The following is a 26,134-nucleotide window of genomic DNA, read 5'->3' as shown; positions in this document are numbered from 1 at the left end:
TGGGAGAAACAGGGATGATGTCATATGAGACCTGTGGGTGCATGCCCTCCGCTGCATTGTCTCTGTGTGTGAATGATTCATACTCAAAGACGTAGGAGTCAGCTAAGGCTGAGGCTTGATGTGACATCATTACCACTTCCTGTTTTGTGGCGTTGCTGAGGAAACAGCTACTAGCATTCTGAGTTACAGCAGGCTAATGAATCACGCTCTCTCTTTCTCGCCCTCCCACTTGTTCTGCCTTTTCCTTGCACTCTTTCCCTAGCGGTAACCACGAAAGGACCACGTTGTTCTGAAACATCAGACACACCCCTCTAATCTGAATGAATCCACATTCTTTCGAATGAAAACATGACATCTTTAACACAACATGGCTAGTCACTGTCAAACTGAAAACCTTTATTAAATGTAAAAACTGTTTTCATTATCAGGCTAATGTCATCATATAAAGCATCTCTGACAGATGGGGTCACACTTTGTGGCTTTACATTTATTGTTTGTGAAGCCTTAAGTTCTGCCATTTTGACTATAGCATAAGTCAATAAACAATATGACAATAAACTGTCACATGATCAGAGCTGTTTGATTTTTGTTTACCCCTCTAAAAGTTGATATCAGTGTCAAAGTTCTATATGTCTTCCCAGACAGCAACATAGTGTCGGCCATGATCCGGCCCACATTTGGTACGCGTAGAATCCACATGTACCGGATGTGGGCCGGATCTGGGCCGACACTATGTTGCTGTTATTAATTTATTAATAAAAAGAGCCCAATTTTGAATTAATAACGATTAATTCACAACAATATCTCAAATCTACATTTTTGCTACAGGCAACAAAATAAAATGAAAAAGAAATTTAAAGAAATATTAGGCTAACCAATGGTACTGATATATAAAAAAAATGTATGTTATTTTATGATTTGTAACTTTCTGTTGGGTCTTTTTGACTTTTTTTTTTTATTTTTTATTTTTTTGTGTGACTATGATGACTAGTTTTCCACCGATTAAAAAAAGGCAAGCAGTTCATTTCATTGACCATCCAAAAACCAAACAACAACTGTCTGGAAATAAATTGGAATTAAAAGAGTTAAGCCAAGAGCTAACACGCTCATACATGCCCTTTCTCTCTCTCTCCTCTCTATCATTCGCTCATCGGGACCGTCCCGCGCACAGCTCCAGACAGCTGTTGGCGCAGCACGCACCGAGCGAAGCGCCTCCCATTTCCCTTTTTTCTCTCAACGCGCCAATGTCCGCATCGGACGCCCGCTACATCCTACGGTGGGCGGCTGCGCGCGGTCTGAAAACCCCTCCTCTTTTTAAAAAGCGGACCGCAATGATTTAGAAGTTCAGGAATCCCACGTGACGTCACCGTGAGGTGATGTAATGCTTCTGTAAATAGATCATATTGTAATCGCGTTTCACTTCAGCGTGCTTCGTCTGAGCGCGAGGAGCGTTGCTAGTCTCAGTCTGCGTGCGTTTAGGTAAGTTAGTATTACTGTTTTACACTCGCTTGTGAATATGATTCCACAGTTCCGAACACAATTGGAGCGCGTTTCTTGTACAGTGCCGTTGGTATTTTTGTTTGTTACTGTTGTTGTTGTTTTACTATCAAGTTAGTGTCTGTCAAAGTGCCGGTTTCATTGAGTTGTTCGTAAACTGTGTGAATGTCTATTTGAGGGGGTGTGACACCACCAAAAACAGATTAAAAACGAGTATTAGAATAAAAAGGTTTTGACTATCCGAAAAGGGTGTCTTTGTAAATCTTTAGTAGTCTAAAGATTGTCAACAAACTTGTCAACATTCCCATTTGAGGGGAATGACTGTTTGACAGTTAACTGTTCAAAGTCTGTTTGAATTTTAAATATATTTAAATGTTTGGTCGGACACGTGCGCATGTTTTGAGGGAGTAGGAGGCTAAGCCTTAGCATTTACTTTGGGTTAATCAAATTATTATTAGGCTATTATAATTATTAGCTATAATTTTTTTCCAAATATGACACCTGCCGACACGTCGCCTATAGCCTACTCCAAAGTGATTCAGACAACTTCACGATGTTTTCACCGCTAAAATGTCACATTATTGCCCCTGGTTAGAATGTCTGATCTCAGTTGTTTGGGTTTGTAAAATTCTTGACACCGCGTGAGTCCTCCGGTTTCGACATTACGTCATTCTGCAGGCCGGTTAGACGCTTTAGCACCGTACCCGTCTTGCCAATTCAAACTCTGGCCCGGCTGAACTAAATGATGATGTCATGACTGGAGGAATGCTCACGTTATGAGGGTTTGGGCAAGTAGCGGGTGTTTTGATATATATATATATGGCGCGACTATGATGTAAGACGTATTACATACGCAGAACTCATAAAGAAAAGAACTCAAACCCAAACAAGGAAATGTGAGCAAAATATAGAGAACTGAGAGAAATGTAAATAGCTCGTGCGTTTTAAAAACTACATTTCAATAACTAGGTGTCATCTTTCTGTATATCTGTCGTTTATTTGCATGAAAGTATGCTGATAGATAGATAGATAGATAGATAGATAGATAGATAGATAGATAGATAGATAGATAGATAGATAGATAGATCTGTATTTGACACTATATTTATCTTGTGTCGTTTTATTTGCTTGTTTGTCTATTTGTCATGAGCATTTTATAATGTCATCTCCCATGTGTGCATGTGTTTGTATGTCTGTGTGCATGTGTGTGTATATGTACGTTTAGGTTTTTTTAGATCACAGTGATGAATATTGATCAGGACAGGCCATATGTGTGCACTGCTCCTGGATGCTCGCAGGTAAGTGACAAACGTCCAGTTTGCTGGTGGTTGTCTTGTCGTCTAGACTCTAGTCCATATGACATCTAGACAAGAGCCACAACAACAATGTGTTTTATGCTGTCATAAATTTTAGCCATCACTTGGAGTGCAGTAAATTGAAGAATTACAATTCATATCAGAAAACACATGTGTATCTTTTATGTAATATCTTTCATGTAAAACAGCAGCTGTGCTTTTTCAGTATTGTCACGGCCTACCATGTTTCTTGTTCTCATAGCGCTTTCAAAGAGAAGATCACCTAATAATTCACAGACACAAACATGAGATGACCCTTAAATTCCCTTCTATTAAGTGTGACAATATGCTTTCAGGTAAGGGTGGGTACGCAATTATTCACACAAAAACACATGTTTTATCATCAACAAATATTAACATTTTCTAAGCAACCAGTATCAATCTACAGATCGAGGTCAGTAATATAATAGCCTGTGAAAAGTGAATGTGTGTGTGAGTGTAATGATAGGTCATGCTCTCCATCTCCTTTAATTTAGGATTTAGACAGTGTCTGTTACCCTGGAAACCCAATGTCTGATATATAAACATCAGCCCGACCCTTGACCTCCGGGGTCTGTGAGCCATCATTGCAGCGACAGAAACATTTACATAAAAAACAAAAGAAGAACTTTACCTTCTGACCCCTTTCATAGTAGTCTAGAAAAAGCAGTTTCGTTTAGACTACCTCTAAATTACCAAAACAACACGAGCAAAATCAGGCTCATGTTTATGACATAGGGTTAATTTTTAACATTTTCCCAGCATGCCAGAAGATTACTTTAGACAAGTTCTGCTCTTGACATTGAGTTGAGGGCTAGATTCTTTACATTTGTTTAGAAAGCCTGAAGGTTACTTGATATTGATCTACTGATCTAAAGTTTTCACTCTATGACCTTGAGAAATCTTCAATGCCTCCTCAGTTTACATGTGTTTAGTACACACGCGCACACACACACACACACACACACACACACACACACACACACACACACACACATATATATATTATATTATATATTTTTAATTTATTATTTATTCTACTTCTATCTCATCTATTTATCCTACATACCTTTCTACACTTTAACTTTAAATGAGATTTTTCCAGCACTTAAATTTTCATTAACACAGTTTCCAAATATGCATAGATATTAATTAATATATTATTTATAATAATATATAGTATATGATCAAATATATAAAACAATTAATACAATGTTGAATTTATGCTACGCCCTACTGATTGCACTGTATCATCTTATTTATCATGTATTCTTCTCTTTTCTTATTACTTCTTATTTCATTTTAAAACAAGTTTGAATCCATTTTTATTTTTAGAGTTATTTTTATTGTTTGTGCATCTATCTGTTATGATTATTTTATGATTTGTTTTATTATTATTATTATTATTATTATGTGCAATTCTTATGTAAAGCTTGCCTTGCCTTAATTAATAAAAATCTCATTGTTCAATTGGGGTGTTACTTCCTTTATATATTGCAAGTAGCATTTTATAAGAATACATGATAAACATGTATTTTTTGTTCATCTATAGATCAGACTCCAACTCCGACCCGTTTCTTACGGGACTGTGAGGAAGTGGGCCTCTTTACTGACCTGGAGCTTAACCAGTCACAGGCGGAGGAGGAGACAAAACCGGTGAGAATAAATACATGTTTGCATAAAAGTCCATGCTGTATGAAGTAGTATTAAATAGTAAAACAAAAAGTAAGCAAACATTTAACAAAAATGTAAATTCCGCACTTGCTTGTGTGTATGTGTTCATATGGATGGTAGAGTGAAAAACAAAACCAAGCAATCAGATCAGATTATCAGATGATCATATTAAGAGTATTAAATATCAAACAGTTCTCATACACACACAGATGGAGAGGTCAACAGAGGGGTAGAGGAAGGAGAAATTAGATCAATTAGCATTTATAAATATATTTTTAAAGTATTATATGTATAGAATATTTAGCATATAAATGTTTTCTAAATTCTACAAATATTCTTGCTTATAGAACTTTTCTGCTCAGGTGTCAGGTCAGAACCAGCCTCACACTGAGACACAGCCTCAGCAGGGTCAACATCATCAGTTTCGGCCTCAGCAACAGCAGCAGTGTGCTCTGGCCCATCTGAACCAGAACCAGAACCAGAACCAGCTCCACACACACAGCTCACAGACTCAGTCTCAATGCACTGCCACATACTCCACTTCAAATAAACAGTGAGTATAGCATGCATTTAGAAGAATACCCTCATACTCTTCTTTTCCCATTAAAGGAACGGTGAGCTGGCAGATATCCTGGATGGGCAATTGGTTTTTATTTATTTGAATTTAGAAATATAGATATTTTAAAACATTGGTGCTTTGTCTGCAGCTCTGCATGTAGATATCTTATTTTCACTGTAAATAAAACAGATTTTACATTTAAACCATCCAATGACATTTCTGAAAATAAATGTGACAGTAGCCTACTGTTGCTATAATAAACCAATAGTTAATAGATAAATATTATCTATTGATAGATTGTCACGTGTGACTGTGGTGAATAAAACGCATGACGATTGAAATACAACAACCTTTAATAAAACACTCAGGAATTACAGGAGAACTCAGGAGAATAAAGCAAAAACAACCACTTAATATTGACAAGAACAGACAAAGGAAACAGAGAGAAACAGAATGACTAATCAATGAGTAACCAAGGAGATTAACGAGAACTCAGACAGGCAGATTGAAAACAGGACACAAAAGTGACATTACACCCCCCTTCTGGAGAGGCGCGTCCTCATGCCTTACAAGGTCCAACTAAGGAAGGAGGGCAGGGTTCTGGAGGAGGACGTGGAAGAGGACGGGAACAAACACAGTTAGGGGCAAACAACACAGTCCATGGGGAAGTAGAGGGAGGGAGTAGCCAGAGGGGAACCAGGAGCATGAGTGGTAACGTAGGAGCCCAGAGTCCAGCCAGGAAGGAGGACCACTGCAGCGTCGACGGAGGGAGGAAACATGGTCGAGAAGCCCCCACCGACATCATAGGGACAAGCGATGGAGATGGAGCCGATGGTGGTGGAGCCCTGAACGCAGATGGGACCCTGTGACACCGCTGGACCTGGCAGCCGCGACGGAGCCACAGCGATGACCATCCGAGGAGGAACCTTGGTAAAGGAGGATAAAGGAGGGTAAAGGAGCAACTGAGGACCTGAGGTGGAGCCAGAGGGAGGGCAGAGGACAGCTTGCAAGTCCATGGTGCAGGCGAGGTGATGTCTGACCGAGGTGGAGCCGGAGGATCGAGGGAGCCAGCTGTAGCTGTAAGGCCGATGTAAGGCTGATGCTCCAAGATGGAGCTTAGGGAGGGAGGAGCCAAGGTGGTGGAGTCTGGACGTCTGACCGAGGTGGAGCTGGAGGATCTAGGGAGCCCGGTGGAGCCGTAAGGCAGATGGTCCCAGGTGGAGCTGAGGGTGGGAAGAGCCAAGACGAGGTTGAAGAGGAGATGGGAGAAGGAGGCTGGGTGGGAACTCTGGAGATGCAGGAGAATTTGTGCTGGGCAGAACGAGCGGGGGTGCAGGACAGGAGACTCTGAACTGAGTGGAACCAGTGTTTTGTGCTGGACAGAACGAGCAGAGGTGCAGGACAGGAGACTCTGAACTGGGTGGAACCAGCTTTAACACAGGAGATTTCTTACTAAATATGACTATCGGGGTTGGTAGATCAAGGTAAAATTCCATTTCTAGTTCATCATAAAAATTAACTGCAGAAGTCAGCAGCGTCTCACCCTCAGCGGTGGTAGTATGGGCGGGGTCTTCCTCCATTCCCTCGAAGTCCAGCAATGCTCCCAAGACGTCATACAGTGTTGCCGGCTCACACCCCTTTTCAGACGCCTCTGGAGGCTCAAGCTCTGCGGCAATGTTTGGCTCATACCCTTTTCTTAGCGCTGGCTCATGCATCGTGGTGGCCTCAGTCTCTCCGTCTGCAGGAGGCTCGGGTGTCGTATCCATGTGGCGGTATTATTGCTGGCTGGGTTCTGGATCTGTGGGAGTGGGGCTGAGATCCTCTGCTGGGCAGTGTTGTGGGCCGCTCTACTGTTGTACAGTACCCACTCCACAAACTCAGCGAAATTCCCCCAAGCACCTACACCGGGCAGGCATACCTTCTTTTCCGTGTTCAGGCTGGTCAGGTAGAAAGTGCAAAGCGATTGGTCTGGGAAGTTTCTGAGGCATGCCAGTATTTGAAATTTCCAGGTGTGGGCCTCAAGGGTCTGCTGCTCCTGGTCCAGGCACAGCAGTTGGACTGCCAATAAGTCTTTTAATCGGTCCGTTCTTCTGTCACGTGTGAACGATGGACGACGATAGAAATACTAAATAAGTCTTTAATATAACACTCAAGAATTACAGGAGAACTCAGGAGAATAAAGCAAACACAACCACTTAAAATTGACAAGAACGGACAAAGGAAGAAGATAGAAACTTATGGTACGTTTACACGACAACGATATGCTTAAAACTGAGAAGTTTTTCCTTTGAGTTTTCCACGTACAGACGACACCATTGTCAAAACGGTGTCGTGTAAACAGCCCCTTTGGGTATAAATACAAGAGGCAAACAAATGGAACTAATAATGACCAGCTGAACAGAATGACTAATCAATAAGGAGATTAACAAGAACTCAGACAGGCAGGTAACAGAATGAAAACACGACACAAACATGCACTCTTACTTCAGTGTTGTTGTTAACATTCTGGTTAAGCAGACAGTTTGCTTTACAAGTAAATATGAAGATGCATATTAAGATACATTTTAAACCCATAATTCGCACCTTGATAACAGGCAAATATCTCTGCCCGTTATCACTCGTGAGATTGTCAGCCTCTGTTTTTCCACAACAGACTGAAGCCGTCTGGTGTATAATGCAGCTTTGCTTTCATCTAAAAAAGGAAAAATACAGCAATTTCCTGGTTATATTATTTGTTGGGGCAGTCTTCCGCCCATCCTCAAACTTCTCAGCACGCAGCTTGCCTCAGATTGCTTGTAATCAATGGACAAATCATAAAAAAAGATCAACGCTATATTTGTCTGATTGGGTGTCAAGACAGGTGTGCCCATGCCTAGATCTAGCCCCTATTAAAGGTCAAAATTTTCACCGATAAAATGCTTTTACACAGACTTTGGGGGTACAGAATATATTCATGGTACAAAGTAAATCAAAAAGTAAGTCATTTAATGCAACACAGCATCATACATTTAATTTTATGGGACTCAGTATATTTTATTTTTTTAATGTAGCATTGCATAGAATTTGCCAGCTTGTCTTTGTAAAGATGTTAAAAATACTGCAAATTAATGTTTAACCTTTAAATTATGGCGTTATATGTGTGCCTAAATCATGAGCGAGTAATTGTAAGTTTTGAGCACAGAGAACTATTATATTATGAACAGAAATTAACAATCGCAAAAAAAAAAATTTGTTTGAGCAAAGAAAAAACGATTCCGTGCTCAATAAATGTATTTGCTTGTTTGCTATTATCCATATTAACGTGCAATAACCCCTCTCACGCAGTTTACTCAGGTGCTCTCTCACAAACTTATTCTCTGCGCTCCTGTCAAGTCCCTCTCTCTCTCTCTCAACCTCTTAATTCTGTGCTCGCTCAACTTGCAACAGCGTTACAAGTGTGCCACAAAATCAATCAATCAGAAAATTAAAGGTCAATTGTGATTGGCTGTTGGTCTCCAATCAAATCGCTAGTAGAACCAAAGCCCGTCTTGTAGAACTATCCATATCCATATATATATATCCATATATCCATATACAGTGCAATGCATAAGTTTAGACATCCATGCTAAAGTTGACTAAAAAGAGGAATAAAAAATCATCTTTTGGAAATTGAACTTAATGCCTTAATTTAAAAAATTAGGAAAAATCCAACCTTTAAGGACACCAATTTTCTTTGTGAATGAATAATGTATCGTAAATAAATAAATGTTCTTCCTTAAAATACAGGGTGCATAAGTTTGGACACCCCTATGTTAAATTCCCATAGAGGCAGGCAGATTTTTATTTTTAAGTATTTTTTTTTATTATTTTTTTAGGAGACTATGCATCCTGATAAAGTTCCCTTGGCCTTTGGAATTAAAATAGCCCCACATCATCACATAGCCTTCAACATACCTAGAGATTGGCATGGGGTACTTTCCATAAGATCATCTCTCAATGCAAATCAAACTAGCTATTAGGCTAACTGAAATAAAACCATGCCAATCTCTAGGTATGTTGAAGGCTATGTGATGATGTGGGGCTATTTTAATTCCAAAGGCCAAGGGAACTTTATCAGGATGCATAGTATCCTAAAAAATAAATAAAAAAAAATACTTAAAAATAAAAATCTGCCTGCCTCTATGGGAATTTAACATAGGGGTGTCCAAACTTATGCACCCTGTATTTTAAGGAAGAACATTTATTTATTTACGATACATTATTCATTCACAAAGAAAATTGGTGTCCTTAAAGGTTGGATTTTTCCTAATTTTTTAAATTAAGGCATTAAGTTCAATTTCCAAAAGATGATTTTTTATTCCTCTTTTCAGTCAACTTTAGCATGGGTGTCTAAACTTATGCATAGCACTGTATAATCCTTATAATATAATCCATATATTCATATATAATCCATATACAAGGCACTTTTAAGTTAATAATAAAAAAAAATACTTACCAAAATGTGTTTTAATCCATTAGTCAGTTATTTTTTTCGATTTTTTTTTTTCAGTAAGCTTCCGGGATGCTGTAGATAGTTCCATAGATATCATATAATAAAGGATTATATATGGATATATGGATATATATGGATATATATGGATAGTTCTACAAGACGGGCTTTGGTTCTACTAGCGATTTGATTGGAGACCAACAGCCAATCACAATTGACCTTTAATTTTCCGATTGGTTGATTTTGTTGCACACTTGTAACGCTGTTGCAAGTTGAGCGAGCGTGTGTGTCAAGAGTTGAGCGAGCACAGAATTAAGAGGTTGAGAGAGAGAGAGAGGGACTTGACAGGAGCGCAGAGAATAAGTTTGTGAGAGAGCACCTGAGTAAACTGCGTGAGAGGGGTTATTATTGCACGCTAATATGGATAATAGCAAACAAGCAAATACATTTATTGAGCACGGAATCGTTTTTTCTTTGCTCAAACGAATTTTTTTTTTTAATTTCTGTTCAAAATATAATGTAATGTGCTTGCAAAATATAGTTCTATGTGCTCAAAACTTACAATTACTCGCTCAGGATTGAGGCACACATATAACGCCATTAAATTATTATACTTTTTACTTATACTTTTTCACATAATGGGACATATGTCCCCCACAAATAGCAGCCCTGTGTTAACTTTCTGAAAATTTCTAAACTGCTTTAAACTGGCCCCATGAGTAAATACATTATTGTTTGTCTGTACTTTTAGTCTTTTTTTCCATTACTTATCTGAATCCCTCTCACTTATTTCAGATCTGCACCCAGCTGTCTGCACAGCACCCAGGCAAACACCATTCCTGGGACATTAGCCATGAATGTAAGTAAATCTGAGAGCATTTCAAAGCCATCTGCACAGTAAAATAATGATCGAAAGTAATAGCTCTATTTCTTTTTACGTCAGCGCATTAATTTCATATAATTTAAAAATAACAGATGGAGGCGCAGTTGTCAATGAACTCCAGTATGATTGGCATACCAGGCCCCGCCCACTCTGGCTCATGCTCCTCCCTTCAGGTACAGCCCCATACTAATGATTTGACTCCATGGTTACAGGATTATGATGTCTCTATAGAAACATTACAAGTCAGACAGGGCTTATAATGCCGCAGTGCTTTGTAACTAATGTAGACATCTTGATTGTGTTATCTAATTCAGACACATGCAATGTTGCGGTCTTGCCTGTTAAAAAGCTGCATTCACGCATGCACACACACACACTCACTAACACATGCAGGAGAGTCTCATGCGCTGATTCTCTTCAGAACGTGGAGGAGATTAAATTTCAAAGGCTTCAGGTTGACCTGGTTATTATCTGACTTTTCAAAGCCGTCTTTGTAGATTCTCTGTGTTCTGAAAAACTTAAAGTGCCAAGCAATCTTACCATCGCAAACAATCACTGCTCACAGAAAACCTTAGATGTAGAAATTAAAAACACATGGTTGCCTGCAAAAGTTGGTAAAACAAATCTGGCTTTAGGCTTTTCCCTTTTTAAATAGCAATTATACACAGTGTTACATGACATTGATGTTGACGGTGACCCCATGAGCCTTTCTGACCCATCTTTCCCCGTCTCTAATCCTTCAGAGGTCAAAGGTCATACCAGCTCACAGCCAGCCTGCAGTTTCCAATGGCAGTCAGAATCCTCTTTGCCACATGATGGAGATGATGTCGTCACAACAGCACCCACTGTCGCATTTACAATCCTCATCTCATCATCACGCATACCAGCAGCACTGCCACAGCCAATCACCGCAAAGACTTGCACATCAACGTCAAAGCCTAGACCAATCACATCACAGCCATGCTCACCACTCTCCACCCACGCACTTGCATCCTGGCTCCTCCCACCAGACTGCCCCTCCCCTTTCACATCAGCCAATACCTACACAGGTCTAGATTTTTGCGCCAAACTCTGACTTTTACAGTTTGTATCAAACTATTGTGTTATTTAATCCAATGTTTGTGTTTTATAGATGTCCTCCACACCAAAACACACACACTGCCCGCAGTCTCCTCCCCAGCCGACCGCGAGCAGACGCCGACGGACAGCAGGAGACGACCCGGATGAGCGCAGACAGAAGTTTCTGGAGAGAAACAGAGCTGCTGCTACGCGGTGCAGACAGAAGAGAAAAGTCTGGGTATCGTCGTTGGAGAGGAAGGCTGAGGAGCTTACACACACTAACTTACAGCTACAGGTACACATTCCAACCAACACGATTGGTTTACATATGTGCCTTGCAATATCAAATACAATTGACACTTTATGATAGATTCATGCGTTTGCTGCTTTGTTTTCATTTATTTTTTGTCTTCTCTTAGAATGAGGTGACATCACTCAGGACAGAAGTCACTCAACTGAAGCAAATTCTTCTTGCACATAAAGACTGTCCTGTCTCTGTGAGACAGAGAGAAACGCAGAGTGAGTATGAATCATTTTGTCATTCTCTCCTCCTTTCTTCTCTTTGGTTGAATCACATTAAAACCTGTGGAGAACATGTCTGCATCTCATATTTCACCCCAAAATAATAATAATAATAATAATAAATGATATATTGCTTAAAAAATGTATCCTATTTTAGGACAACTATGTTTTTTGCAAAGAAAAAAGTGAATTGAATGCAAAGAAAAAAGTGAATTGAAAATAAAAATAATTATTGAACTATAGTCATTTAAAATGCCATACAAAAATGTATAAAAATAAAAATGTGTAAAAATAAATAAATAAAAGCCATATCACAATAATGAGAACATTTATAGAATTAAGAATAACAATAAGTAAACAAGAAACAAATTTTCTTTAATAATAATTTTAATTTTAATTTTAATTAAAAAAAAGAAAGAAAGTCCAGACACATAGTGACACACCATGAAAAGAATGTCAGACATATAATATATATAAAATATATAATTTTTAATAAAATATTTATTTAATTCGATATTCTTTCACTACCGTAAGATTTTTTAAAAGTAATTAATACTTTTATTCATCAAGGATGCATTAAATTGATCAAAAGCATAGTAAAGAATTTTGTTACAAAAAAAAAAAAAACAATTACACAGTTTCCACAAAAATATTAAGCAGTTTTCAACAATGATAGAATATAGATGTTTCTGAAGGATCAGGTGACACTGAAGACTGGAGTAATAGCTTGACATAAATAAATTAAAGGATTTTAAAATATATTAAATTATATTAAATTAGAAAACAGTTATTTAAAGTGTTTATAATATTTCACAATATTACTGCTTTACTGTATTTCGATTAAAATGCAGCCTTGGTGAGAGTAGAAGACTTTTCAAAAACATTTTTAGAATCTTACCAGCCCCACACCTTTGAATAGTAGTGTATTTATATTGTGTTTTATTACATATAATGTGTATATTATTTTATATATTTTGAAAATCCATCATTTTAATGAACTCCTTTCATATTCACGTTTAGGTGGAGTAAATAGCCCAACAGGAAGTCCCGTCCATCAACATGCCATTCAACACAACAGCATCTCAACCTCAAGTTCGACTCTATCACACACTCACCTCACCACACACTCCCACCTAACTAACAACACACAACTATAACATGCTTCTATATAGACACAGAATGAGAGATGGTCAGGGCACCCATAACCTAGTAGGTATCTTCAGTGCAAAAGCAAAACTGAACCGCAAAATTTTTAATCCAGAGTTATAAACTTGGATTCATGACTAAAAGGGAATGTATGCATCACTCTTTAAAGAATGGAATAATTCATCAAAAGTTTGTTTATATTTATGGCCCTTGTCATCTCAGGAAATTAGCCGAGGGTCAGATGGATGTTTCCAGTGGTTTTATTTTACCTCACTATGATTTACAGTTTTTCTCGATTGCTTAAACACATTTCTTGAAACTATGCCTCGTATTCTCAAAACAGTAAACACAAATCCATAACGTCTCACCCAATTCCCCAAACTTCCTATTTTCAGGTCAAAATGAAGCTCTACATTCAAAAACATTCACTCATGCTGAAAAACCAAACTTTGCCCTCAGACATCACACACAAGCCCTCACAAACACACACACACACACACACACACACACACACACACACACACACACACACACACACACACACACACACACACACACACACACACACACACACACACACACACACACACAACAACATAGACTTACACACAAAACAACATTTCCAAAACTGGTAAGTTATGTTGCTTGTGGTCCCCCCCCCCCCCCCCCTCACAAACCTTTTCACATGATGAACACAAAAGACACAACCAATGAATACATTGGCACTTTTTTTTTTATTCCTTAATGTACTGTACAGTACAATACACCAAACAAACAAAGAAAGAAAATACTCTGCCTCAGCATCCCGTCTTTGGTCTGGGACAGAACAGAGAATCTCGTCCACATCACAGGCTATATTGGCCCTAGCCGGGCAGAGGGGTAAAATCCTCTTATGCCTGTTCCCCGCTGGCACGCATCAACTGAAATATTTGGCAGGCTTCTTCCATTTCATCGTCTCTGTGTCCTAGAAAAATAGAAGTACTGATTACTGTAACTGTAACACATCCTTTTTACAAAATGGAAGCATTCAGAAAACTCTATCTGTATGTGAGGCAATTTGATGCATTTCTTTTTATTACAGTAGTATAGGGCAACAGCTACAGTACATGTATGTGTTGTAACAGCACAGTGTACTGCACTCAAAAGTTACAGTAGAGAGCAGTCTGAAGTACATCTACTGTACCTGTTTTCCCCCCTGAAGGTTCTTTTGATCGAGGCGACGGTGAAGAGACTCAAGTTTGGCTGTACTCGTTGCCCAGTCTCCCTCATAGTCATAGCATGGACAAAGACATGGGCAACTAGAGTAGCACTGCTTGTTTCTTTGGCCTTGCCCTTCACCTTCCTCATCCTCTTCCTTCACCTCTTCCTCCACTCCCTACTGCTCTTCCTCCTCCTCCACCTCCTACTTTTCCTCTTCCTTCACCTATTCCTCCATTCCTATCTCCTCCTCCTTTTCCTCTTCCTCTTCCTCCTCCTCCTCCTCCTCCTCCTCCACTCAAGTGCCCTCAACCTCTTCCTTCATGTCTTTCTGGATCCATTGTTCCAAAACCCAATGAATCTGATTGGTGATCAATTTTGATTCTTGGTGTTTCCACTTGGGTAATTGTGTGCTAACTGAGCTGAAGCTGTGCTGACTTGAGTGAACAATATTGAATGCTAGTGCTTTCTATATGACAACATTGTCTAGGCAATGAGAAATGAAGGGATTTGTGTGTAGACTTTTGCAGTGACAGTTCAGCAAATCTGACTCATGTGTCAAAACAGGGGAATAGTGTTTATAGTTTAGGGAAATGGGTGTGCTTTTTGATAAATGGCGTTATGGTTTTAAAATTTTAGTTCAAAAGCCTGGTTATAGTGTTTAAGCAATCAAGAAAAACTGTAATACAGTGCTGGAAAACAAACTGTCCACTCACTAAATTTAGTTTTCTTATTATCAAACCTTTCTCTCACCCTCTTTGTACCTCTGTCTTCTTACACTCCTCCTCGTGCTTTTTTACAGCTGATCTTTCTCAGGGACACTCATCTAGGTTACTCCTGGAGTACGTGTGCATATTTGTGTGTATGTGTGTTGTTTGTTGGCCACTTTCAGTGTAAATGCTTTGCTAGCTTCAGTGACAGCTGTGTGTGCTAAATCCTGAAACTAATGGCAAGGCTGTGTGAAATGCATTGAATCAGGGCAGTTGTAAATCTGTAATTGTAAATAGGAATCTCTAGTTTTATAAATGAATGATGATGCAGCTAAAGCTTTTGTTACATGTTTGTCTTCGCTGTAAATATTGTCAGTGGCCCCTTGGCAAATTATCAGGTATCACATTACCTAATACTGAGTGTGTCACATGTGAATTTTGGATTGACAGAACATGCAACATGCATTTTATATAGCCAAATTCAGAATCATGTATAGGAATGACGGTAAAGGACTCTTGTATTACTAATACCACTAGGAATGTCTTACAGTATTCTCAATACGGCATAGCTACATCATTTCACACTAACTGGTTCACAGACAATCAAAATGTCAGACATTTCCTGGAAATGACATGCAAGCATGTGTGCTATCTCTTATAACAAATGCTTAGATAAAGCATTTATATGGCTATACATTCTGTGGAATATGGAATTATGAATCTGGAAGAAAAAAAAAGAATGTTTGTAAACACTGCAGGTTTAAACTTTTATGCATGTACAGTTTTGTTTTTTTTAAATATGTATCTATTTTTGTACACATTTGTGGCCATGTTTAATTAAAGCACTTAATATCTGTATCCATATGTTCTGATCTCTTTTTTCACGGTTCATCGTAATAATTTCATAATGCTGTGATACAACTGCCTTTATTAGAGTGCCCTGCTTTTTACATACAGTGCGGTCAAGACATTAAGATCAGAAATTAAAATTTCTCCAACTACCTGAATTATTGCTGAATTATTCTGAGGGTTTGAATGCATGGGTGCTAGTTGAAATAAAAGATTGCTAAATTGTGGTTAGACAGTGTTGGAGTTGAAGTCTTGTGAAAACTTTTTATTGTTTATTGCGCCATCTTATGGTGGAGTTTGGCAGAAAAGCTAGGCAGTATCCAGTTTGGCATTGAAGGGTATATAAGATTATAAAGGGAAAAACATTGAAACCATTACACACATACTACCATTAACAATCACTATTAACATCTATATATTTATTGGGGAAAAAGCAATGATAAAGGTGAAATGTATAAAATGTACAGGGTTTTTTTTTTGCAACTGCTTACACACGTTTTCAAAACTTTGCCTCTTTTTCCCCCAAAACTTTACACACAAATCCAAGAATTGGACTCACAAAATGCAAAATGCCTCACATCTCTTGCAAAATGAAGCACTGGATTCAAAATATCACAAACACATATCAAAAGCAAATATTTGTCTTATGTTGCAAACACCTTTGCCATAATATTATATTTTTGGATACATCATACACACAGTTATTCAAAACCTAAAGCTCCTATGTACATTTCTGTACAATATTGAAAATAATTGGCAGAGAGATGCTGAAAAATTCACGGTAAACACGAAAGCATGAAACCAAACTATTTTTTTACTGTAAGCATTTGTGGTTGTGAATGCAGTATTACACAGTCTGAAAAACCTATAACTTGACCTATTCTAAAGCCATGATTGGTTGGTGTTACTGTAAGTAGTAAAGCAATGTGTGTTTGCACATGTGAGGAGTTAGTGAGAGGCACTGATGAATTAGTGTGGCATTTTGATAGGTTGTGTTTGAAAAAGGAAATCAAGATACATGCTGTTAGATTTTTGTGTTACATAGAGAATTGTGTGTTGTGGTTTGCAAAATGTGTTTTATGAAATTGAAAACTGAGTCGAAGGCCGAGAATTAGTGTATGGTTTTGCAGATTTTGTGTGTGGTTCTGGTGTTTGAGCGTCAGGTTTCAGAAATTGTGTGACAAGTAAGGATTTTGTGTGTAAGCAGTTGAAAAAAAAAAACTAACAAAATAATTGTGTGCTGTACTTCAATTGATATACAGTATATCTGTACAGGGTAAATAAGTAATACATTTTCAACAAAGACAGAAATACATTCATTCCAAAACCAAGCAATTCTGCCAACCAGCAGCTGAGGCTTAGATAATCAACCAAAAAAAGAAAAGAAAAGAGATCTGTAATTTCAGTGGTTTTGGCAAAAAATCATTTGAGGCCTAAATGATTTTCAGACACACAAGACACTTCAGTCAGAGTATCTGAGCATTATGACATCATCATCTCTTCATGCGGGGCTGTTGTCAAAGAAACGTTCGCCAGGGAACTGGATGAGGTCACCTTCTTCGGCCAGTTGTCTGCCACTCTGGTAACCGCTGAATTCAGAAGAGACACAGGTAGTAGCCACAGTCGAGCGAAACGGATGTCTGGTTGAGTACATGTGACGTACATGTCCATGAGCGGACGACTTCCTGCTTCTGATCCGCCTCTTCAACACACGCCCCAGCCAGAATACGCCCAGCAGAAGCAGGAGCAGAGCATTAGCTGTAAGGGCTGCCACTGTGACCAGCTGTAGGTTGACCTCACTTGTCACAGAGGGCAAAAGTGTGACAAATCCAGTGCAGTGATCTCTGGGGGCAACCTGGCACACAGCCCCGTCCACTACGCTCTCCACACAGGTGATGTAGGTGGAGTCTGGGCGAAGCTCTTGGAGGATCACCGCCCAGTCAGATCCATCTGTGTAAACATAGCGTGGGAAACGGAAAGAATGGCCGAAACGGTCAAATAAAACCCGGAAGAGAAGTTCTTTCCCATGAACTAGTCCAACATCGGGAGTTGTGCTCCAATGGACTGTGGCTGTACTGGAAGTGATGTCTTCCACGCTAACATTCAGGATGGAGTGATGGTTGAATTGACACGCATCAGTGATCATTGTTATTCTTGAGTTATGATGCTTGGCTCTGTCCTGTAAGGGCAGGTTGAACTGCTCCTGTTGGGCCAAAGTAAAGCTGCTGTGGTTGTGGACGTGGCCTGTCAGGAACGTGGACATTGTTGAGGAAAAATCAGATAAAGAGCCATTTTTCCCAGCTGTGGGTCTTGGTCTTGAGCTGACCAGTTTCCTCTTCTTCTTTCTTTCAAATGTTGTCACAAGCCCTTGCTTCCCCTCATCCCCTTGGACCCCTACTTGTTCATGTATTTCTCCTTCTCGCTTCTCTCTTTCCTCCTTGAGACTAGATGTCTCTGCTACTGCTCCACGGCTCTCCATTGGCTGAGACAGAGGTTCTGACTCGCAATGGCCACTCATATTTCTCAGCTGCGAGTTGCTGACATAGTCCAAGTATTTTCCCGCCAGCGGTGGGGGGTGAAGGCAGCGCACAAACACGGTCAACAGCTTTCCCTGAGAATGCGCATGCGTCATCCAGCTTTTAAGCTTCTCCATCCGGCAGTCGCACGTCCAGTTATTCCCATTCAGTTCTACGTGAAACAAAACGCCGTTTGTGGCGAAAATTCCACCGGAGAGATTCATAAGACGGTTGTTTTTCAATTTTAAGGTTTTTAGATGTGAAAGGTGGCCGAAAGCACGGGGGTCCACGCGAGATATGTGATTGTCGCTGAAGTCGAGGTGTTCGATGCGCTCGAGCGGGTCCAGCAGACCGGCCAGGATCTCTGTCAGCTCGTTCTTGTCAATCTCGAATTCTTTAACGCGCGCGAGCCCTTTGAGCGCGTCGTTGTCCAGCTTTAATATCTTGTTGTGGCTCAGCGAAAGTTTTGTTAGCTTTTTCAAATTCTGAAAGACGTTATTTCCAATGTGCCTTATTTGGTTGCCTGTTATTAGAAGAGCTGTAAGTGACTTAAGATGGGAAAACATAAAAATATCTCGCAGTTCTGTTTGTTTATTGTCTGATAGGTTTAAAAACTGCAGTTTGCTGAGCCGCGAAAACGCATTGCGGTCAATATGGCGAAGCTGGTTCGATTCTAAGTGCAGAAACATTAAATTTGTCAGACCTTTGAAAACGGATTCTTTTAAAAACTCTATAGAATTTCCATCAAGTCTCAGTTTGACCAAACTGTTTAAGTGACTAAACGATTCGGAAGTAATGTCCTTTATTTTGTTGTTATTGCTATATAATATTGTGAGTTTTTTCAGCGACTGTAGAGTCCCAGGTTGTATTGCCGAGATTAAGTTGTTGCCCAGATATAGTTCCTCCAGCTTGGAAAGTTTCTCGAATGCTTTAGGGTGCATATTCCTTATTTGGTTAAACTGGAGATTAAGTCTCATTAGGTTGCCATAGCGCATGAAGTCGAAGGCGCTGAGGTTGTGAATGAAGTTTCCCGCAAGGCCGAGAACCCGCACGTCCCCTGCGCGCTCCACCTGTGGCGCTTTGGGCACCGCGCGCAGACCGCGATTAGCGCACAGGATATGCTGCGCGTGCTGGCAGTCGCATGTTTCAGGGCAAATGGCGCAAACAGGCGCGAAGAATAAAAGCGCTCCACTGCCCAACAAAAGAAAGCTGTAGAGCAAATATGCCATTCCAGTGACACGCAAACAACAACACTCTCAATACATTCCTTTGTTTCAGTCCAGGTTCGCCAAATTCTTCCTCGCCGGGAATTAAAGCTTTGCGGATGCAGTGCCTCCCGAGTACAGACATTTAGATTATGTTTAGGTGTAGCACGATGGCATAGCGATTTGAAGCTATATTAAGATATCCATGCACAACCGTTGCAAACTGATCTGGTTCCAACCAAGGAAACATTTGCCTCCGTCAGACTCTCTCATCCCCCAAGAAGTCATCTGTTGCAGATTACACACACACACACACACACGCGCGCGCGCGCGCGCGCACACTATAGTTATCTCCGAGTTCAGGCACGGATCACCCCGCCCCATCCCCTCCAGATGTCGACATTACAGTCACACGACATACACACACGGATTCTGGTTCAGATTCATTCACGATTCCTTAGGTTGCGTTAAGGATTCTTTTAGTATTTTAAAAATGTAGTGGAGGAAACGCAATTCCTATTGCATTTACTGCTCTTTATCAGTCGTTTCCAAACGATTCAACATATTAGGCCCTATACACAATAAATCAGGAAAACAATTCTTCCAAGGGTTTGTTTACACAAAGACTTTAGAATGACTTTTGCAAACTTTTAGAGGCAGTATGAATCCTATTCAAATAACTGGCCCTAAAAATACTAAAACGGGAAAATCGAAACATATTTAATTCATTAATTTTATGAGATATTTTCATAAAATTAATTAATGGTTCAAATATTTTTAGATGGACGGACCTGATAAAGTGATTAAATGACTTGTGAATCAGAATCAGTTAGTGGGTCGGTAACTGTCAAGACAGATTCATGAGTGTTTTTTATTCACAAAAAAATGGCTCCTAAGAGTCATTCATTTGGTAATCAGACCTCACTGGTCACGTGTAGGTTTTTTATTCACTAAAAAACAACCAGCTCGCTGGAGTCATTCTTTAGAGAATTGTACTACACTGATCTAACTTCATTTAAATTTTAGTCTACATTTTTCTATGATATTTTTTTAAAGGGTATAACAAATTCAGTGAGATTAAAAATGATGTTCTCCTCAATGTTTTCAGCCCTATGACAAGAGATCAGTAAAACAAGTGGTGCTCACCAAGGGTGGAGCTTGATGTCCAGCACCCCCTCTCTGGATGTAATGGGTGGAGCTTGAAGGTCCAGCCACACCCTAACCCTACCCATAACCCTATCCCTTGTGCAGGTATGACATCACTTTTAAGGCCAAAACGTGAAAACTAGTTAGCATTTTAGCACTTCAGGGTTCCATCATCCTGAAGTTAATGAGTTTTTTGAATGGGATTTTGGTTAAATGGCTGGAATAAGGTCTGCGGTGAACACAAGCTCAAGACACTTTTACATTTTATTCTACGACAGAAAATACATCAGTATTACCAGACTCATGATTTTTTGAAGCTGTAATGTGTCTTGAAAAAGGCGGTTGCTTACAAGTGGCGATGGGACTACAGAGGCAGTCGGGAACATTAAACGTCATCACGCTGAACAGGTAAACTCAAGCTAAGTGATGGTGACGTTGAATTTGTGGGACCGTGGTGTAGTTCGTTTTATAGCCTTTAGCCTTTTACTTCATGGTGACTGCATTTAGGCTTCAAATTTCATAAAAGTTATGTTCATCTGTGACAAGTATCTTGATGGACAAAACGTCAAGTCAAGTCAAGTCATCTTCATTTATATAGCGCTTTTAACAATGTAGATTGTTTCAAAGCAGCTTTACAGAGATAAACGTATAATTTAAGGTATACAGAGATTGTTTTGGCTTTATAGCGGTTCTTTAATAAAGTTATTTTCCAGCTAAAGTTAGTTTTGATTGATTCGCTTCCATCGCAACGATCATTTGTTATTAAATTAGGGGCCGCTAAGACGACACCATTCTCTCTACACAGACTTTAAACGCGATCCTGTGAGAAACGCTGATGGCGTTCACATGCGCATTAAGAATTGGTTCTATAGTTATGTGCGTTTGAATATATGTGTGCAGGTTTGGAATTCCCTACAAACCAAGCCTAAACAAAGTACTGGTGTTTCCTTATAATTTTTGATACAGAATTTTATTTTATTTTATCAATTCGGGGTAGATACGCGAATTGAGTTTCCCGACGACGCTTTATCTGTAGAGTGGTAAAGGGATCCTCCATAGGGAGAGACTAGTTGGCACTTCAGCACTGCGTTGTCATCGGGTCCAGGCGAAGGTCCTTCATCAGATCTGGATACGGCCTGGATCCGGCAGGCTGCGGGAAAACCTCGGGATAAACAAAAGACACTAAAATTAGCGTAGATGCCATTCTTCTTATGATGTAACAAGTACATCAGGATTTATGGGAAGTGTTCCCGGTTCCGGCTGACCTAATCTATGCAGCCTAACATTGAATTATAGAAGTCTATAATGTGTTATGTGTATGCTAGGTCAAAGAGATGTGTTTTTAGTCTAGATTTGAACTGACAGAGTGTGTCTGCTTCCTGGACAATGTTAGGAAGATTGTTCCAAAGATTGGGTGTTAAATAGGAGAAGGATATACCGCCAGCAGTCGATTTTTATATTATTATCAACTAGCTGGAATTTTGAGATTGCAATAGACGTGAAGGACTATAATGCGTTAAGAGCTCGCTCAAGTACTGCGGAGCTAAACCATTTAGTGCTTTGTAAGTCATCAGCAATATTTTAAAATTGATGCGATGTTTAATAGGGAGCCAGTGCAGTTTTGACAGAACCGGGCTAATATGGTCATGAAAACGTGCAAGTTTCATAAACTTTTGTTGATCACAGAGCTTGTTTTTTACAATAATCCAAAAGCCTATGGGAAAATCCTATTTTCATCAAGGTATCCAGTGTGATGCTAACTGCTGATTGGCCTACAATGTGATGTCATACTGCACCACTCTATACTATCGCTGTTATTAATTAGGTCAAGCTCCACCCATTGGGTCCACAGTTGGACTATAGGTCAAAAACCACCCATTACGTCCAGAGAATCTAAGAAGTGTTTTGGCTACTAGTAGCCATTTTTACTGCAGTCTTTTTGTTCCTTTTGTTGGTGTTGGATAGATGGGGACTTTACATTCTTTATTGGGATAAAAATAAAGTAAGTCATATTAAAGATCAGTGTCTGGAGACAAACTATTAGACAGGTATGCTTTTAGTAAACCTTGACCAAAAATAACATTATTTCAATCAATTTTACACCGTTGTTACTAAAATACAACCCCTGGGGAAATATGCCCAGACCTGCCAAAAACATCCATGAATCTCTAGTGATGTCCCTGCTAGCAGTGTTGCAGGAAATATGGTCAGAGTATTTTTAATGCAGTGTTCTGTACTAAAAATGCACATTCCAGAATGTTTAAAGTCACCATGAAATCAAACCTCAATGGAATATTGCTGTATTCATAAATGATTTATCCGTTCACATCATAATTTTTTCTTAATTCATGTAATCAAACTAACTTCCTCTCCCTTTTGTTTACTGGTGGGTCAATAATGACAATGATCCAATCAAATCCCAATGGACAAAATCAAGTCCCGCTCTACTTTTTTTGTTCGAGAAGCTTTTTCACTCGGATATCCGACACAGTAGGAAGAAAAGACTTTTGCAACTTCCCTGTCATGCCGACTTTAACAGCACTGAACATCATGAAAATTACTTAGTTGCGTTATATATATATATATATATATGTGTGTGTGTGTGTGTGTGTGTGTGTGTGTGTGTGTGTGTGTGTGTGTGTGTTTTAATTTTTTTTAATGGAACCAGTTCTGTTCTGAATAAGAACAAGTTGGTCCCCAACCCTACATGTGTGTATAGACCAAGCAAACTAACATTCTTCCCACGAAGGTCCCGTGAGACTCAATCTCTGCCAGGGAGAAAATGGAAAAGTAAAGAAAGGGAATTTCAGACCAAATTTCTGTCTCAGGCCGTGTGCCAGGTCGTGGGAAGGATTGAGGAGCGCGCTCTCTTGAGTGCGTGGGTAGACTTCACTCAATTACAAAACACTTGAATTTATAAGTTTGAAGTAGAAATAGCTTGTCAAAGAAAAGTTATCGTGGAATAATTCAATGTTTCATTCCTTTTCTAAATCCAACAAGAACATAATAAATAACGTCCACTCAATTAAGCGAAAGGTCCAGATGTTTCAAATTTCCTTTTAACTCAAACATTCAGCATGGAGGAGGGCTGCCACGAGCAGTGTTGAGAATTATTTTGACTGCCGATTGGATCTTCTAAAAAAAAAAAACCATACATTTATATGTCAAAGAAATTATAGATTAGCAAGGATCTGATTGGCGCATTTGGTGTTATGAGTTTTATTTGCCAAAATGCCAAACATTTCAATGTCTTGAAATAGAAAGATGCAGAAAAATGCATGGACAAACATACTTATATCTCTGCACTTTGAAATGTGTTTGCATGTGTGTGTTTCCAGGAACTCCTACACCCAGGGGTCATTTCCTGTCCTGTTCTCACTTGGATTTGTGACTGCACACGCTAAGCCATGATGAAGAAAACTGTTGTGCGTATACAAAATGTGTTTGTGGGACAAAATAATATGATACACAGACCACACACAACTGGCTTATTTCAAGTTACACTGGAAAGAATATACAACAGATGAAGGAGGTAAATGAGGGGAGAAAGAGAAAGAAGCCATGTGGCATTATCCTTGAAAACTGCAAAACAGATAGCATGGGAAATGGAAAGAGCATAATAGATATGGAAAGGAGTGAGAGAAGGAGGAGAAAAAAGTAAAAGGGGCCAAGGGGAAATAGGCTACGAGAAAAAAGAAAGAGACAGATAGAGAATGAGAAATGGCAGGATGTGTAATAAAGTGCCTGTTGCCAGATATTGATGCAGATGGTTTTCATGAACCAAGTCTGTGAATTAAAAATAGCTAATCAGAGTGTTTAGCATCTGCTTACTGTAAAATAATCAACATATGCACAAAGTCATACAAATGCACTTGTTTAACTTAAAAAAAAGTAAGTAATCTGGTTGCCTTAAAATTTTGAGTTCATTTAAATAACACATTAAAGTTAATACAATGGAGGAGATTGGTTTAATCAACATAAACTCAAAATATTATGTTATCTGAACCACAGAAAAAAATGTTTTGATAACAAATCATGAAAATATATTTTATGTGAATACTCAAGCAAACAATGGTTATTTCCTTTATCTTAATGCTTTATCTTAAAACCTTTATCTTAGGTTTTTAACCATCTTCTAACATTCTTCAAATGTTGCATGGAGCTTTTTTTGTGACAGGAAACTCTACAGAATGTTGTCTAATGGTTATTTGGTTTTCTTTTTTATAACCATAAACTAACCTTCCTGAAACCAAAATTGTTAGCTTGGACACAACTTCTGTTCTGACATCATCATTGTCGCATCTCTAGGTTTACATAGCACAAACACATATACATACATGCATACACACGTGCAAACACATCTCTTTCTCAGTCTCTCTCTCATGGGGGCATGTCTCTTATACGCTCACCCTCTCTGAGAAAGCAGGGCGGTTGTCTATTGGAAACACATGCTGCCTTATTGATGAACAATAGCTTTCCATAAAAACACATCACTCATTTAGAGTAATTCATTCACCCAAACAATCCAAGTGCAAGATGATAAACTCCCAAACCCTGACTATAAAGTATGGCATATTTATGCATGTTTGATGAGTGAAAGTGTGAATTATTTTACATTCCTGTCTGTCTGCAGGATTTTAGCGCTTGTAACTGTGTATATCTCTGTATCAGTATTCGTGAGAACAAGAGAAAAAGGGGGAGAAGAGGAAAAGAGATTTGAGGGGTTGACATGAGCAGCAGCTGGATGGGTCATTAAGTTCTTTAACCTAGATCTGCTCCACAGACTTTAACTCTCTACTGCCCTTTACACAGTATGAGTGAATGTGTGGAGTGAATGCACAAATGTATTAATAACTTCTGACACAGTAAAACAGGTAATAATGGACTTATGGCACTATAATGCATGCATTTTCAACTTTTGGCATCATGCAAAATCCTTTAGGTGACAGTTCATCCAAAAAAACTAAATTTCTAAATTTAAATCATTTACTTAACTTTATGGCGTTTCATGACTAAAACAATGAGAAAAGAAGATATTTTGATATTGAGTAAATTGGGTCAAAAACAACTCTGGACTTTCATTATTTAAAAAAACAAAACAAACATTTTTTTTTACAAAATATCTTTTAAAGGGGTCATCGGATGCAAAATTCACTTTTATATGGTGTTTGCATATGAATGTGTCTTTGCAGTGTGTGGACACAACCACCATACAATGAAAAAAATCCATTCACTCCTTTTTTTTATCCTCAAAAAGCCTAAACACTCTCAATAATCAAGCCTTTTGGATTATCTGAGCAATATGATGTCATATTGCTTATGCTCCGCCCACAACCACTGTCCCATATTAGCATATTTCCTGTATTAGC

General features: G+C 39.0%; 2 protein-coding genes across 3 annotated transcripts; one reads left to right on the top strand and one right to left on the bottom strand.

Annotated features, from left to right (window-relative positions):
• Window positions 1-1,383: 1,383 nt before the first annotated feature.
• On the top strand, window positions 1,384-15,905 carry creb5a (cAMP responsive element binding protein 5a). Of its 2 annotated transcripts, none has more exons than XM_079878947.1 (11): window positions 1,384-1,479; window positions 2,723-2,795; window positions 3,055-3,148; window positions 4,384-4,487; window positions 4,868-5,058; window positions 10,328-10,391; window positions 10,508-10,588; window positions 11,159-11,464; window positions 11,548-11,769; window positions 11,894-11,993; window positions 13,017-15,905. In XM_079878947.1, exons 2-11 carry the CDS (start codon window positions 2,742-2,744, stop codon window positions 13,151-13,153), a joined length of 1,353 nt encoding a protein of 450 aa, XP_079735073.1. In that variant the 5' UTR covers window positions 1,384-1,479; window positions 2,723-2,741; the 3' UTR covers window positions 13,154-15,905. The 2 variants fall into 2 exon arrangements, with proteins under 2 accessions (XP_079735073.1, XP_079735072.1); XM_079878946.1 differs by having other exon boundaries at window positions 4,853-5,058.
• Window positions 15,906-15,966: 61 nt separating this feature from the next.
• Window positions 15,967-19,935, bottom strand: tril (TLR4 interactor with leucine-rich repeats). The gene has a single exon (XM_079878945.1). The coding sequence runs from the start codon at window positions 19,641-19,643 to the stop codon at window positions 17,400-17,402; it is 2,244 nt and encodes a 747-aa protein (XP_079735071.1). The 5' UTR covers window positions 19,644-19,935; the 3' UTR covers window positions 15,967-17,399.
• Between the last annotated feature and the right edge of the window lie 6,199 nt (window positions 19,936-26,134).

Source organism: Squalius cephalus (genome assembly GCF_949319135.1).
Source record: "Squalius cephalus genome assembly, chromosome: 8".
Taxonomy (NCBI): domain Eukaryota; kingdom Metazoa; phylum Chordata; class Actinopteri; order Cypriniformes; family Leuciscidae; genus Squalius; species Squalius cephalus.
The sequence above is the reverse complement of the archived record's forward strand: the minus strand, read 5'-3'. Positions and strand labels throughout refer to the sequence as shown.